This window comes from Callorhinus ursinus, unplaced genomic scaffold (genome assembly GCF_003265705.2).
Source record: "Callorhinus ursinus isolate GAN/ISIS: 27379988/994484 unplaced genomic scaffold, GSC_fseal_2.0 scaffold12, whole genome shotgun sequence".
NCBI classification, from domain to species: Eukaryota; Metazoa; Chordata; class Mammalia; order Carnivora; family Otariidae; genus Callorhinus; species Callorhinus ursinus.
Window position 1 is genome coordinate 58,653,657 of NW_027397074.1, and position 17,015 is coordinate 58,670,671.

The 17,015-nt window shown below is 42.7% G+C and overlaps 1 protein-coding gene across 7 annotated transcripts in view; it reads left to right on the forward strand.

Moving 5' to 3' along the window:
* Window positions 1-10,194: 10,194 nt before the first annotated feature.
* Window positions 10,195-17,015, forward strand: part of ST7 (suppression of tumorigenicity 7) — a 235,521-nt gene continuing 228,700 nt past the window's right edge. For 3 of the 7 annotated variants that reach the window (XM_073899105.1, XM_073899108.1, XM_025873217.2), the window contains exon 1: window positions 10,195-10,556. In XM_073899105.1, the coding sequence (XP_073755206.1) occupies window positions 10,406-10,556 (151 nt within the window). In that variant the 5' untranslated portion in view covers window positions 10,195-10,405. The remainder of the gene's footprint in view (window positions 10,557-17,015) is intronic. The other 4 variants (XM_073899104.1, XM_073899107.1, XM_025873214.2 and 1 more) reach the window with 3 other exon arrangements.

Consider the following 17,015-nt stretch of genomic DNA (forward strand, 5'->3'; position numbering starts at 1 on the left):
AAGAGGATTTCTTAGACTTTCAAGGAATTGGAATCTAAACATAAAACATCTAAATTACCGTTATCATAACAGTGTTGTATGAAAAAAACATTTCTGCTGAGTGTGAGCTGAGATAAAAAAGACAACACTTTTGTGGAGCTCGGTGACAGCTTCCCCCACCCCTGATACAGTCGACGCTAGGAACGTGCTGCTGCTGCGAAGGTCCAGACCTCAGCAGTGATACACCACCGACTGAAGCCCCTGCAAGGGACCTGTGCTGGGGTAGAGGCTTGGAGGCTGGGAGAACAGCTCAGGGGGCTCAGAGGAGCCAGCGGAATGAGATCTCCATCCAAACTGGGTTTAGAATCTGCTGTCATAGGCAGCAACATTGTTATGGGAACTTGGCAAAAATGAAATAGCAGTCAATATAGAAGATTTCCAAACCACTGATCTTCATTTTTTAAGATTTTATTTATTTATTTGAGAGAGAGAATGAGCAAGAGAGAGCACGGGTGGAGGGGGGCAGGCAGAGGGAGAGGGAAAAGCAGACTCCCAGCTGACAGGGAGCCCGATGCGGGGCTTGATCCCAGGACCCTGGGACCATGACCTGAGTGGAAGGCAGGTGCTTAACTGACTGAGCCACCCAGGTGCCCCAAACCACTGATCTTTAAAGTGGGGTGCAGGGCGCCTGGGTGGCTCAGATGGTTGGGCGTCTGCCTTCGGCTCGGGTCACGATCGGATCGAGTCCCGCATCGGGCTCCCTGCTCCTTGGGAGCCTGCTTCTCCCTCTGCCTCTCTGTCTCTCATGAATAAATAAATAAAAAAAATCTTTAAAAAAAAATAAAGTGGGGTGCAGGCAGTCTGGAAATACATAGATACTCTGTTAGGTTTTAGGCAAGAAATGTTAAAACTTTTATTTTTGAGTCACCTTTGAAATGCCTGTATATTTATTTTTATTGTGTACATACTATATTGGTATTGTGGAACATACTAACTTATAAATAAATAGATAAACTTTGGGAGTGAGTCCAAGTTTTATTTTGTTTTGTTTTGACTGCCAACCAAAGTATGGAGACCATGTCTCTAAGCCTACATATTCATTTACCAAATTCCAGATTACTTCTACTACCTCATGATTCAAATCCCATCACAGCCGGTTAGTGTCTGAATTTGCAGTTTCATTTGCTTACCTCCGTTTTATACATCTATAATTTCTTGGAACTCAGAACTTTCTGTGAACTAGATTAAGATGGCAATCTTAATTTTGGGGAAAGAGAATAGTTTTCTTAGAGTTAAGTTTCCTATACACTTTTGGTTAAAACTTTGCCTTTTGCTATTATTTGTTTTCTAGAGTCCTCGTAAACAATAAAATAGGTGAATAAGTAGTAAATTAGTTATAAAAGAAACAGTAAGGTATAGATTTTTTAGCTTCTCTGGTTTTTTTTTATGGATATATACTCTTAGCGTGATTTTTTTTTGTTACAAATGTATAATATACTCATCTAACTATTCTAACCTGGTATGATGGAATTAAACTTAGCACATTAAGGTAGAATGAGGGCCCGCTGACACCCAAGATTTGCTGATGTCTTGAAACACTTGAGAAGCATTATTTTCTTTTTTGGCTTTGATATCTGATATATGTGTCAGTAGCACTAGGAATGGGAACTTTTTGAGCTGACATAAATTTTGTGTATGCATAAATAAATGGATAGTCACGAGAGCAGATTTTGAGAGTAGACAAGAGAAGGAAGTGAAGGCCCTTGGCAGCGGAAGAAGAGAGAGGTCCCACTAGGAGGCATGGAAAACACACTACATCCCACCTCCCAGTTTTGCCTGGGAGAAGCCCTGCATCTTAGAGTCTGAGGAATTGGAAGAAAACTCAGAGGTCATTTAGCCCAACTGTGACTGAGGGGGTTCCCAGGATGTGGGACTTGCAGTTTTAAAATGGGGAAAGTCCCAGAAAACCTCACGCACCCTCCCCCCTTCTGTAAGGATCCGTTCCTACATGATAAACATAGGCTACTACTGCTTTCAGTTTACAAATGAGGCTGGTGGTCGGCCACATCTCTGTCAGAATGCTCTCAGTGATGGGAAGCCAGGTAATGGGTCTTTAGAGGCTACCTTCTCCAACTGAAATATTTTCCCCTGTCATTTACATGCATCGGTCCTTTCTTATATGCAAATCACAGGTCTTCAGTTTTATAAGTTTAGAATATCAACTTGTTTGAGAGGTTAAAAAAAATTCAAACAACTCTACCTCCCTTATTCCCCAGTTCAATGTCATGATTTCAATTTAATTCAGCCTACAAGGCCTGTGCTAGGCCCAGGAAGAGATCTAATAAAAGGACATGGACCAATGAACAAATCTATAAAGTGATATATTAGACACATTGATAAATGTGTCTAAATATGGGAGTCCAAGATAAGTGCCTTTTTTGGAATAAAAGTGTGTATAAATATGCAATGCTTGCAAGAAATAGAAGAGCAGATAATTAAATCTAATTAAAAAATAGAAGAGCAGATAATTAAACCATAGCACGTTATTTGCTACAGTTTATCCAATCAAACTTGACAAGTTAATTCAAATGGGCTTGATTGAGTATGTAGACATCTTCAGCTCTCAGGTAGAATGACAAACTTTGATTAAAGAAAAAAATTGTATTGTAAAAATAGTACTATAAAGATAACTTTGAGAGAGTGGAAAGACTGAAGGGAAGGCACAGCTTCAATTATAATCCATATTCACTAACTGTCATTATTAACAAGGAGATAAAACCCATTATAGTTAAATGTGCATAAGGTACTAAATTTAGCAGCTGTGCAATAGCACTGAAATGCAAAATAAAAGGGAAACCTAGAATAATTTTGGCAAGGCAAAATAAATGAGAGGTTAACATTAATATTAGAAATACAATTAACTTGGCTGGAGCGGGCAAGCACATGACTTAACACTAGCCTGAAATGTACTTTAAGGTAAAAATAATCTGATTTTTCTTTCTTTCCATTTTTTAGATTAAGTTTCTGCACAGGCCAAATATACCAGATGATCGTGAAATTTCCACTTCAATTTGCATGCCTAAGTATAGTCTTGCACATTAGAAATGAGAACAAAATGAAATGTAACCAATAGAATGTAAGGGAATACATCTTTAAAGATGGAATCAATTCTCAGACATTTGAGAATAAATGCTTGATATCAATAAAAACAAATTTAAGCTTGGGTCATGATTATCAGATTTTTCTTCATTCTACTGACAATTCTATAACATCAGTGTAACCTGATTTCTGGATATTTTTTTTCCACGCAACAGATTCTTTGTTTAATTGATGTGTCTAAATTTTCAGGTGATTTGGAGGTTTGAAATTTGAAGCCAAAAACCACAGAAGAACATGCTATGCACGTAGCAAGTAAGTCTATAGACAGCATACTATTTTTGTCCTTGGGACTATTTTATATGATGGTTATCTCTAGTGCTGGGTTTTTTGGAAATCCTATAATTTTCAGCAAGGAGATGTCTAGTTGTGACTTGGATCCTGAAATTCTGGCCAGTCATGGACTCAAAATATGCAGTTTTAAGATAAAATAATGAAATTTGGATAACTGATGGTGTTTTACATACACAGTGAATTTCAGACAATGGATTTTTAGTTTGATTACAAGTGCTATATATTTTTTAAATTTAATTTAATTTAATTTTTTAAAGGTTTTATTTATTTATTTGGCAGAGAGATCCAGAGAGAGAACAAGTAGGCAGAGAGGCAGGCAGAGGGAGAGGGAGAAGCAGGCTCCCCGCCGAGCAGGGAGCCCGATGCGGGGCTCGATCCCAGGATCCTGGGATCATGACCTGAGCTGAAGGCAGCCGCTTAACCGACTGAGCCACCCAGGCGCCCCTATTTTTTAAATTTTAGTTTGAGTATCAAGAATAAAAAGAAAAGTATACTATTATCGTTTCTACACTATTTAAAGTGCAGCTAAAAAATGAGCCCATCTTCTTAGAATATCTTCCAAAGAGTAAAGATACTAGGAAGGAATAAATAGAGTAAGTAAAGGGAGTAACACTGTTGCCTCAAACGATGGGTTAGTCTAGGAAACAAAGGATCAGAAAGAACTTCAGAGGGCTTCTTAATATATATTTCTTGTTTTGCTGAATACATGTGATCTCTCTGCGATGTCTCAGGTTTTTTTCTTTTTAACCTCACTCATCTTCTTCTGGTCTCCTCTCCTGATTGTATCTCAGCGGTGTAAATGAGAAGGCCGCGCTGATGCTCTTCTTCCCAACAGAATTTTATTTTTTCTTTGAAAATGAAGAACTATCCTCCACTGGCTGGAGCAGGATTTTAGGGTGAAGATAGGGTTAGGCTGCTTTCAGGTTCTTTATACAAGGCTCCGGTCATTCTATTTTACATTTTTGCTATCAGAATTATTCTGTATATCAACAAACCTGACCTTATTCAAATAATTTTGATTTTTTAAAACAGATCAGGGATGTCACTAAGTATGGGCATATCTGTGAAAGGCTTTATGTAGAAACTAAGGTATCTTTTGTAAGGCATAGGGGGACAAAAGTAAATGTGATTATAATCCATCATACAATTTCTAAACCGTCTCATTGTGAACCTTTCACAGTAAGATGAAATGTGTGTATGTCTGCCTTTTCCTTATACCTACAATGTTACGGCTTGGGGTCATTCTCCCCAAGTCTTTTGCTATCTAAATCATCTTTTCAACTATATATGGATAGTTGAAATTCCATCCCTTCAATATCTCTATGAGAGAGTGTGTTGTCTTCAAGAAGTTAGAAATGGCAAATTCCCTTCCAAACCTGTTTATGTGCTCTACTGGTTCTCAAAACTAATGAGGCTGGATTTGCATTTATTCAATTCTAAATAAGTCACTAAATAAGGGTAATCAATTAGTTAGGGATGTTATTCATGAACACAGGATACTGACTAATTCATGAATTCAACCAATGAACGTGGGTGAGATTTTTTTCATTTATTTTAAAGAGAAGCCAAAGAGTTAGAAGAGTTATTTCTTCTTTTAAATTTAACTACATTTTTTTTTTGAAAGATTTTATTTTATTTATTTGACAGAGAGAGACACAGCGAGAGAGGGAACACAAGCAGGGGGAGTGGGAGAGGGAGAAGCAGGCTTCCCACAGAGCAGGGAGCCCCATATGGGGCTCGATCCCAGGACCCTGAGATCATGACCTGAACTGAAGGCAGATGCCTAACGACTAAGCCACCCAGGCGCCCCAAATTTAACTATGTTTTATCCCCATGCTAAGTCTAGATATCTTCTGTCACCATACAAAGTTATTACACTATGATAGACTCTATGCCCTGTGCTCTACATTACATCCCCATGACTTATTTATTTTGTAACCGGAAGTTTGTACTTCTTTTTTTTTTTAACATTTTATTTATTTATTTGAGAGAGAGAGAGAGAGAGAGAGAGAGCATGAGAGGTGGGAGGGTCCGAGGGAGAAGCAGACGCCCTGCTGAGCAGGAAGCCCGATGCGGGACTCGATCCTGGGACTCCAGGACCAGGATCATGACCTGAGCCGAAGGCAGTCGCTTAACCAACTGAGCCACCCAGGCGCCCGGAAGTTTGTACTTCTTAATCCCTTTCACCTATTTCACCCATCTCCAACTCCTCCCCCCTCTGATAACCAATGGTTTGTTTCCCCTATTTATGAGTCTGTTTCTGTTTTGTTTTTTAGATTCCACATATGAATGAAATCATTCGTTGTTTTTCTCTGCTGATTTATTTCACTTAGTGTAATGCCCTGTGGGCCCATCCATATTGTTGCAAATGGCAAGATTTCATTCTTTTTTATGGCTGAATAATATTCATTACACACACACACACACACACACACACACACACACACACACACGGATCCTTAGCTTGGCTACTGGAAATAATGCTACAAAGAACACAGGGGCACATGTATATCTTTGGATTGGTGTTTTCATTTTCTTCAAACAAATACCCAGAAGTGGGATTGCTAGATCGAGAACAGTTATTTCTTGCGTTGAAATCTCAGATGAACTCTGAAAATCACTTGCAAAAATAGTTTCTTAAACTTATAAGTCTAAAACTAAAGACTATGACAGCCAATATATGTATATACATTCCCAAACACCACTTACAAAACAAAACAAGAAACACTAGAGAAGAAATTTTAAAGAACTTTTAAAGGTCTTCCTAATATATTGGTTTCTTATTCAGTTCAGATATTTTACCAGACTAAGATATACATTTTACCCAAACACATAAACCAATTTATGAGAAATTTAGGAGTGTATTGTTTTTACATAATTCCCATAAATTAATGGTCATTTACTTCCTATTATACAACTCACAGGTAGTTACACCTCTTAAAGCAAACTTTCAAGATAAGCTCACTATATGGTGGAAGACCAAATCTTAAGTTTTACCCCCAAATTAAACCTCAGATTAGTATTCTTTATAAAATGTAAGATTTGGAATTTCTTTTCATGGAGTTGATTTACAACACTCAGTAAGTATTTAGTGAGCATGTACCATGTGCCAAACGTAGCACTATTTGTATTAGGAGGTAAAGAGGACTAAAATAAACAACAGTACCATATTACCTAACATTAAAGGCCTCAATTAACAGAGAGGAAAGATATTGACTACGCCTTGTGCTAAGCATTTTCAGTAGGCATCTCACTGAATCTTCCCAACAACCCCTTGTAATAGGTACAAGTGTAACCCATTGAACAGGTGAAGAAACTGGCTCAGGGAAACTCAGTAACTTGTAAAGAGCACCCAAGTAGTGAAGAGCAGGATCAAAAATAGAGCCCGTCATCATTTGGCTCCAATCCTATGCTTTAACAGCCTACCATAGCTTCCTGGTGCAGCACCTCAGGAAAGAGACAGTGAACCCTGGGAGGCAGGAGGGAGCTGGTGTCATAAAGGAGGTGATTTTTTGGGCGCCTGGGTGGCTCAGATGGTTAAGCGTCTGCCTTCGGCTCAGGTCATGATCCCAGGGTCCTGGGATCGAGTCCCGCATCGGGCTCCTTGCTCCTTGGGAGCCTGCTTCTCCCTCTGCCTGCCTCTCTCTCTCTCTCTCTCTCTCTCTCTCTGTCTTTCATGAATAAATAAATAAAATCTTTAAAAAAAAAAAGAGTCTTCTGGGATAAGTCTGACATTTAAAAAAAAAAAGGAGGTGATTTTTTTTTTTTAAGATTTTATTTATTTGACAGAGAGAGAGAGAGGGAGAGAGAGCACAAGCGGGGGGGGGGGGACAACAGGCAGAGGCAGAAGGAAAAGCAGGCTCCCCGCTGAGCAGGGATCCCAAAAAGGGGCTGGATCCCAGGACCCTGGGATCATGACCTGAGCCAAAGGCAGATGTTTAACCAACTGAGCCACCCAGGCACTCCAGGGGAGGTGATATTTTAAGTGCATCTCTAAATAAGCTGTTTTCAGGCAATTGTGTCGGGGAAAGAAAGTTGGAGGGAAGTATATCACAGAAAAGTGTGTATAGTATTATAGGCAGGTCCTGTGGAGCAGGTAGAAAATCATGAAAGAGGGTAGCATGTTTGCCAAAATGCTGGTGGTATGAAGAGTGCCTAGGATGGGAGATGGGGCTGTGTTGGTTGGTAGAACCACCTTGAGTGCCATCTCGATTTTATCCTTTAGGTAGGCTTTGGGGTGGAGTAGGAGTGGAGTAGACAGGTCCTTGAAGGATTTTGAAGCAGGAATGAGTTATCAGGGCGCCTGGGTGACTCAGTTGGTTAAGCGACTGCCTTCGGCTCAGGTCATGATCCTGGAGTCCTGGGATCGAGTCCCACATCGGGCTCCCTGCTCGGCAGGGAGCCTGCTTCTCCCTCTGACCTTTCTCTCTCTCTCATTCTCTCTCTCAAATAAATAAATAAAATCTTTAAAAAAAAAAGGAATTAGTTATCAGATTTGTACTTTGAAAGGTAACTCTGGCACAGAAGTGTGGAAGAAGGTGCGTTGAGTGGGGATGAGGGATGGTGGTGGTGGTGGTGGTGCTGGTGGTGCTGGTGTTGGTTGTGGAGAAACCAGAGGCAGGGAGCCCACACCTTGTTCTCTGTGAGAGATGACAAGGTTATGAGAGACTAAAGGCTATTGCAGGAGAATAGAGAGAAGTGACAGATCCGAGACAGGAACTTAAAGTTTTGATGCCCAGTTGAATGTGGAGAGGAAAGGAGATGAGTGAGAGGGACTCCCATCCCATCTGGGTGGGGTGATCCTCAGATTTCTGAATTGGAGAGCTAGAATGTAGTGCTCATTTCCAGGACTCTAGAAGGCGGAGAAGTTGGAGGTGAGTTTTGGATGTGATAAGCTTGGGGTAACTGTGGGTCATTCTGCTGGGAGATGGTTAAGAGGAGGCTAGACACATCTGGTTGTCACTATTCCATGAGTGGCTCCACTCAAGAGCCACCCTTACCTACTATCATTATCCTGCCTATCTTATCAGGCACCAAGGCCTGTCAATTCTACCTTCTTAAATATTTCTTTAATCCCCACTTACATATATCTCTGAATCGGTCATTTGGATTCGTGTGTGCAGTGCCAAATAACAGGAAACACCTTTGTGTTTCTATAAGGCCCTTCAAAATCAGATCTTCTTCGGCTTTATCTCTCTTGACACATCCCACAGAGAGCCTGCACACCAGCCACGCTGAAGCAGCCACGCTGAAGCAGCCACACTTCCCACGAGATCATGATCTCTCACTTCCGTGTCCAAGAACAAAGGTATGTGTCCAACTCCGACCCCACTCCCTGGCTACACGCCAGAGAGAGGCAATAATGAATAAGACAGGGCTGACCCTCCAAGAGTGCGTAGTACACAATCAGAAAATTGTGGCTCATCTGAGTCATATTTATGTCCCTTCTTCGAGTTTCACTGACAGCAAAAAGCTAGGCCCCCAGATGTTCATTTAAATTAAGTAGGCAGTTCTACTGCAGAGAATCTGGTGGTTACTTAATCATAATATAAAATAGATGGTTTATGTACTCATGTTGTTTAATTCTACTGGAATTAGTGAAAATGTGAGGGGAGTTCTATTATATATGCCGTAAATATGTCCTGCATGTAAAAAGTTAGAATAGCTTGTTTTATTATGCTACAGTAAGCAGAGCAAAATTTATAATAAAATATTCTGCTGAATACTCAGAATTCTAAAAATGTCTTGGCTGTAGATAGGATAACCTGCAATTACTTTATTATCATCTAATGCATAAAACTGAAATTATTTATGGCCAGAAACAGACTTTCAACTTTCACTTGGTAAAGGCAATATTTTATTCAGCCCAGACAAAAACACTTGTAATAATCTTGCTTAAAGTAGTCCATTCAGAGTAAGCCAAAATTATCCCAGAGAATTTTTTTTTAAAGATTTTATTTATTTGAGAGAGAGAGAATGAGAGATAGAGAGCACGAGAGGGAAGAGGGTCAGAGGGAGAAGCAGACTCCCTGCTGAGCAGGGAGCCCGATGTGGGACTCGATCCCGGGACTCCAGGATCATGACCTGAGCCGAAGACAGTCGCTTAACCAACTGAGCCACCCAGGCGCCCCATCCCAGAGAATTGATATTGAAAACAGGCTGGGGGTTGTCTGAACTGTGATAACCCCCCAAAATGAGAGGATAAACATTCTTCTTGCTAAGATTTCTTTGGAAAACCCCTGTGCTGCTCCAAGGAAGATAAAACAAAGGTAAATAGCGTGTGCAACCAATATCTTGCTTAATAGAGTGATTTATTTTCTGGCCTACTAACCACTGACAGGAGCACATCTGTCTTTTCCCAGTTGCTCTGGGTTTGTTCATCCCTCTGAGCCTGAATTCGGAGAGCAAGCAGTGGAGTGCAGAAAGAGTTTAAGACCTCTATAGATGGATGTGTGGCATCCATCACATTGCAACTGAATTATGGCTTGAGTTTAAGATAAACTACTCAATCGCCTTGTGCCTCGGTTTCCCCGTCTACAGAACGGGGATTGCTGAAGGGGTTAAATAAGATCATACAGATCTTGGAACAGTGCCTGGCATATAGCAAACCCTCAACATATGTGAGTTACCATATGTCAAGAGTTCCCCTCAGCGTCCCAGCTGCCCTTTCTAAATATTAGCACGATAAATAGAAATGGCATCAGAACGTGAGGGGGCAGAGGCCACGTGATCCCTCCACGAAAGCCACTTGCAGGGGCCTCCAGAGAGTTAGCAATAAGCCGGGAAAAGAAAAGGTAGGCGCGTCGGTGGCCCGCGCGATTTCCCGCCGCGCCCGCGTCCCGGGCGGCGGGCGGGCTCCGGGGGCGCCCGGGCCACGGCGGCGGCGGCGGCGGCGGCGGCGCGAGCGGCGCCTCCGGGCCGGTGAATCATCCCGGCAGACACCGAGAGCCGTGGCAGCAGAGAGCAGCGCTGGAAAATGGCTGAAGCGGGCACGGGCTTTCTGGAGCAGCTCAAGTCCTGCATAGTTTGGTCTTGGACTTATCTCTGGACCGTGTGGTTCTTCATCGTGCTCTTCCTGGTCTACATTCTGCGGGTGCCCTTGAAAATCAACGACAACTTGAGCACAGGTAAGGCCGGGGCCGCCGGGCCCGCGGCGCTCACCCCTCCCCCGCCCCGGAAAGTTAGTGCAACTCGCGCGGGGCCGCGGCTGGCGGGGGCGGGAAGCCGGGCGCGCGCTCGGGGACGCGCTGGGCCTGCGCACCCGACGTCCGCGGCCACCTGCCGGGGACCGGGCTCCTCAGGTGGCGGGGCCAGGCTGCGGGGTCGCCGGGCCCATGTGGGGGCGGCCGGCGGCCCTCCCCGCCCCGCGGCCCCGCGGCCCCGCGACACCGCGGAGGTGGAGCCGCGCCGCGCACACGCTGCGAGGCGCGCCCGGCAGGCGGCGACTGCACCGCGGCCCGATGGGGCCGCCCTGCTGGGGGCCGGTCGGCGGGCGACGGAGGAGGACGGGCGTCGGGAGCGAGGGAGTTCCGGCGGACGCCCCCTCGGGTGTCGGCGCGCGGACCCCGAGGTTCTCCTCAGAGTTAGACCGTGTCCTTCCTCACACCCTGTGGGCCGAGGGTGCCGAACATCCGAAGTGTAGTCGGACCGGGCGTCTCTCCCCAGCCGGCGCCACTCGGCCGGCTGAGGGCGCCTCGGTGGGAGGGCTGCCCAGGGGTGCCCGGCGCCGAAGCCCCCCGGCCGGAGCCGAGGCCGGACCAGGGGGCCGAGACTGTCCGGGCTGCGCCCTCGGGGGCCCGGATTGGAGCCCCCGCGGCTGAGCGGGGAGCGGCGTCGCTCTGATTTCCCTGGGCAGAGGGATACCTCGCTGGGGTGTGGATGACGTGTCGGGTTACCAAACGGAATGTCAAAGGCACGAAAGGAGAGACGGGAAATCGAATTCGTGATGGTTTTAAAGGCTCTCTACCCTTCTCTCTGTCCTCTCCTCGCCCGCCTTGGGCTCCGGTGACTAGCCTTGTCCGGAATCCTTCATAAAGCTCCACAGGCTAAGAAGTGAGTCCCTCATGTCTCATACGGTCCTCAGTGCGGAAGGTAATTGGCACAGGATCCTAATAAACTGGCAGCTAGCCGACCGCCGAATCATTAAAAAACAACCACAAAGAAAGTCCACACCAACAGTAACACTCCGGAGACAATTCAGAAACACAAAGTATATTTTGAAGCAAGGGTTACAGCCCTTCTTTGAAGTCTGGAAGTAGCTGTGGGACTCAAGTTACAGAGTTTAAAAAATTTTTTTTAAAAATATTTTTTAGTTTCACAGTACTTTGGAAAATCCTTACAGTCCCGAATATGTATGTAATGTATTATATTCCACCTAGTGTGTGATTTATATAGTCTGGGGGTCCAGGTCTGGCAATGCATTTTCCTGTGTGGTGTTAACTGCACTAAACTAATTTTTAGAACGCTTGAGATGATTTACTCATTTTGTTAGATTCTTGTGCCTTTAAATTCTAAACCTCAGGCATCTTCATTACTCTTAACTTGAACTCCTGTTCATATTTACATTTGTTTCTTAGTGTCCCTGGGAGACAGATAGGATTCTGCACCCTAGAATCATCTTGCCATTTTAATAGGTGTTGCTCAGCCCTTGGATTTATTCATCTCAAAGACTGTGGCTTTCTGGCTGTTTTTCTTTCAGAGTGGCTGATTGTCACAGTACTATCTTCTAGGTTTAGGCAAATGTATCTCCAAGATACCTCTAGTCCCAAAGCCCTGTGATTTTAAGAAGTTATTTGAATAGATGTGGTAAGGGAATCCTATATTTATTGATAAACGGGTTTGATTTTTTTCTCCCTAAAAATTTATTGTAGGATTTTTAAAAGTGTGAATGTTTCTCATTTAATACACATTTAAAATTTGTATTTTGGAATACATATTTGTACACCACATTTTTAAAAAGTAGGTTAAATAATCATCTGTGTGTGTATATGTGTGCGTGTGCCCGTAAGTGCAACTTACCAATGCTCTGTGCAGAACAGGCAAGAAGCAAAAGACCTACTGGGAAACTATGTAGTTTTTAAGGAAGAGGATACTGTAGTTAGATCTTCTCGGAGCAGCTTTAAATCTGGCACACCTCACAAATCCCTTTGTTAATTTGTATAGGATTGTTGCTCATTGGGGCTTATAAGAGGTAGAAAATACCAAGATGTACAGCCCATTAGGGCTGGATCTCATCAGGTGTAGAATGGAGGGAGCCTGAGGCTATTTGCCCTAGTGATTCTGGGCTTCTGTTTTCAGTGTGGTTTTATGCATATTTTAGTCATAAAGGAAGGTAAAAGGAGAAGCGTATAGAGACAACTACCTCTTTGCTATTTTTTGTGAGAAGATGGGGGAAATGGGGACATTGGACCCTCCCATGGTGAAACTTGTCCTTCCAGGGTCATCTAAGTGGATTCTAATGGGACTAATACTTGCTGTTCCTAAGCCCTGTGGCGCTTGCTCTTCCTGTGGCAGTGAAGGCGAGTGTCCCTGGAAAGGTCACAGAGTCTAGAGCTGCTTTTAAGGAGCTGCGGGTAGCACAGGTCTCCTTCCTCAGCGAAGGTGAGGACACTGGCACGGAGAGGCTGATTGGTGAGGCAGCCAGGAGCCCAGGGCTTCCCGGAACACAGGCCCAACTCAGAACTTTGTAAGATTGTGGAATCTGCTAAAAATGTTCCAGAGTTGTTTTGGGTATCTGCTTGACATGTTCTTCTCAGTAGATTGATTACCTGTGACAACGTTCATATTTCTAACCTCATTTGATCTATTTTTTGGTAAATGTGTTTCATTCGATTTGCTTTTTTAAAAAAAATTTCTTGAATGTCTCCTATGCATAGGATGTTGTGGCAGGTGTTATGATGGGAAAGATATACAAGTTTGTAAAACTCAGGCTAAATTAGGGTTTATCACATGAGAACAACTTCTCATAATGCAAAGTGGAGCAGGGCAAGGCAGTTGGAGCTTCTCTTGAACTGAACGTTGAGGGTGAAGAGAATTCCATGGTTCTGAGTGGGGGATGCAGACAAAGTCACAAAAATTGGAAGTGCTGGTCAGATTCAGAGAACTATGAATCATGGGGAATTTAAAACAATAAAAGAAAAGGACTTTAATGAATAAGGATACCTTTGCTGCTCATGTGTCATGTATAGTTTTCCAAGTAAAAATACCTTTAAGGGTCTTTTTATGGTTGTTGTACTTTCCCACTGCTACCATCTGGGTTTATTTGACCTTCACTGCATTGAGCCTGTACCATTTAAGGATAAAGTTCAGAGTATTCTATTAGACCACATAGGGAAAATGTCACATAAGCAACCAGTTCTTGCAATGAAAAATGAATTTTAAGAAAGCCCAGGGAAAAAATAAACATATTAGAAATAGCGCACACTGGTTAGCTTTGATAATTGATTTTTTGATCTCTGCCCTTGAGTTGGTTGGGAGAATGTTAAAATAGTTTTATTATTTACTGAAAATAGAGTGAACTTTTAACATGATTTTCATTTATTGATTTTATTTTTTTATTTTTTAAGATTTTATTTATTTATTTGAGAGAGAGAGAATGAGAGATAGAGAGCATGAGAGGGAAGAGGGTCAGAGGGAGAAGCAGACTCCCTGCCGAGCGGGGACCCCGATGTGGGACTCGATCCCGGGACTCCAGGATCATGACCTGAGCCGAAGGCAGTCGCTTAACCAACTGAGCCACCCAGGCGCCCCTTGATTTATTTTTTAAAAGGATTTTATTTATTTACTTGAAAGAGAGCTAGAGAGAGAGAGTACAGAGGGAGAGGGAGAAGCAGACTCCCTGTTGAACAGGAAGCCTGATGTGGGGCTTGATACCAGGACCCTGAGATCATGACCTGAGCCCAAGGCATATGCTTAACCGACTGAGCCCCTGAGGCGCCCCTGAACATGATTTTTTAAAAACCCCAAATTATGTTATTGTTTATTAGTTTTCAAGTGAGTTAGTATCCCAAAATAATGCTTTTCCAAAAGGGCGGAACATTAATTGTGGGTAGAAGCAGTCATGCAGGATATTATTCAAGAAAAACAGTAGAACAGATTAGTCTTTAAAAATTTTTACAACTTACTTTATACTGTAGTGTTGATAGCACTTTCTCATCTGCTCTGTGTTCTGAGATTTTGGATGCTGAATTTAAAACACTGCATGTTAACACCTTCTCTTAAAATGTGCACCTTTGCAACTATTGCACCGAGCAGCTTAAGTGATTTTCCATTTCTTTTTCTGTTTCCTGAAAAGCAAGTTTTCAGAGATCTTTGAAATCCTATTTAATTCCTTTTAGAAAACAAATGTTATAGTCTGACCTAGGCTTAGGTTTGTTTATATTATAAAACTTTTTTGTGTTAAAAATGCAGATGCAAAACTCGTATTACTGAACTGAGATGATATGTAAGTTATCATTTAGGTGTAGGTCAGTTCTGAGTATTTTCATATTGGAAATAGTTGCTCTAAATTTAATTAACACTCTGTATTTCTTGTCTCAAGGGCCTGGTTGCAATTTACATAGGTCTTTTGCTCCTGCTGTGCCTGTTGTCTAAAATGTTCTTCCCATCTTGGGGCGCCTGAGTGGCTCAGTCGTTAAGCATCTGTCTTTGGCTCAGGTCATGGTCCCAGGGTCCTGGGATCGAGCCCCGCATCGGGCTCCCTGCTCGGCGGGAAGCCTGCTTCTCCCTCTCACACTTCTGCTTGTGTTCCTTTCTCTCACTGTCTCTCTCTCTGTCAAATAAATAAATAAAAATCTTAAAAAAAACACAACAAAACCTTCTGGTTAAATAATAAATAAATAAATAAATAAATAATAAATAAATAAATAAATAATAAATAAATAAATAAAAATGTTCTTCCCATCTTTAAATCCTACCCATCCTTCAAGGACCAGCTTGCCTGCTGCCTGCTGATCCTTTCAGCTGAAAGTGCTGTTTCCTCCACTTTTCAGAGTGCATTATCCGAGAGGCATGTTGGCAGATTTTACCTTGCATGCATTATTGTTGCGACTCTAGTTCTTTGTTTTCCAGTTTAATTTCTTGCACATAATAGTAGTTCCTTACCATTTGCTGGATGAATGAATCTCCAAGTTGGGGTGTACCCAGTGAGTTAGGATTGGAACAATGAAATTGATCAAACACATTAGTGGGTATGTGCCTTAAATTTTCAGCTTTAGATCGAGGTTGGAAGCTGACACAAAAACTTAAATTCTGTAATGGGTCATATGCATGTAATTCATGGTGTTCCAGTTTATGAGCACATAAAAGGACAATTTTCTAATTGATGTCAGCTTTGAGTTTAGGTTATATCCCAGACTTTTTAGTTGCCCTTACTTATTTTTGGAGACTTTTCTCTCAGCCATGAATGAAGCAATGTAAATGATACTTTTTTCCTAGGTCCTCAGTTTCTGTACATGTACAGTGATAGTTTTATATTCTTGAAGATTCTAGCTCTAGGATTCTGTTTCAGTGTCTTAGGATAAATTTCACTGAGTGCAGAGTGTAGAAACAAGCAAACAGGTGGACTTAATATATGTGAATATGTATACTTAGTGAATACATTTTTCCAGTTTGGACTCTAATTCCTACTGAATACAACTTCAGATGCTATGTGACTTCCTTCAGTGGCTTTCCATCTCACTGAAAGTAAAATCCAGATATAGTCCCCTGGCATTCAGAGTTTGATGGTCTGACCCATTCCTTCTCTTCTACCATTCTTTCTTGAGGCTATTTACCTTCCAAGGCATGTTATGATTCTTTCTTTCTTATTCTTTTTTTTTTAAGATTTATTTATTATTTATTTTGAGAGAGAGAGAATGAGAGAGAGCACGAGAGGGAAGAGGGTCAGAGGGAGAAGCAGACTCCCCGCTGAGCAGGGAGCCCGATGCGGGACTCGATCCCGGAACTCCAGGATCATGACCTGAGCCGAAGGCAGTCGCTTAACCAACTGAGCCATCCAGGCGCCCTTTCTTTCTTATTCTTAAAGATTTATTTATTTGAGAGAGAGAGAAAGAGAGTGCACAGATTTGCATGGGGTTGGGGTGGGCAGGGGATGGGAGGGGCAGAGGGAAAGGGAGTGAGTGAATCTGGACCAGATTCCCTGCTAAGCCTGGAGCCCCTGGGGGCTCATCTCAGGACCCTGAGATCATGACCTGGGTCGAAATCAAGAGTTGGATGCTCAACCAACTGAGCCACTGAAGCGCCCCTGTTCTTTCTTATTCTTAAATATACCTTGTTTGGGGCGCCTGGGTGGCTCAGTCGTTAAGTGTCTGCCTTCGGCTCAGGTCATGATCCCAGGGTCCCGGGATTGGGCTCCGCATCGGGCTCCCTGCTTGGCTAAAAAAAAAAAAAAAAAAAAAAATTATATATATATCTTGCTTGTTCCTGCCTTATGGCTTTACCAGCTGTGCCCTCCACCCAGAATGCTTTCCTACTTGATTTTTGCACAGTAGTCTTACTAGTCACCTCTCTGCTTAAATTCACTTCTTTTGAGAGGTTTTCCCTGATGACCCAATCTAAAATGACTATCCAGTTACTGTAATATCACC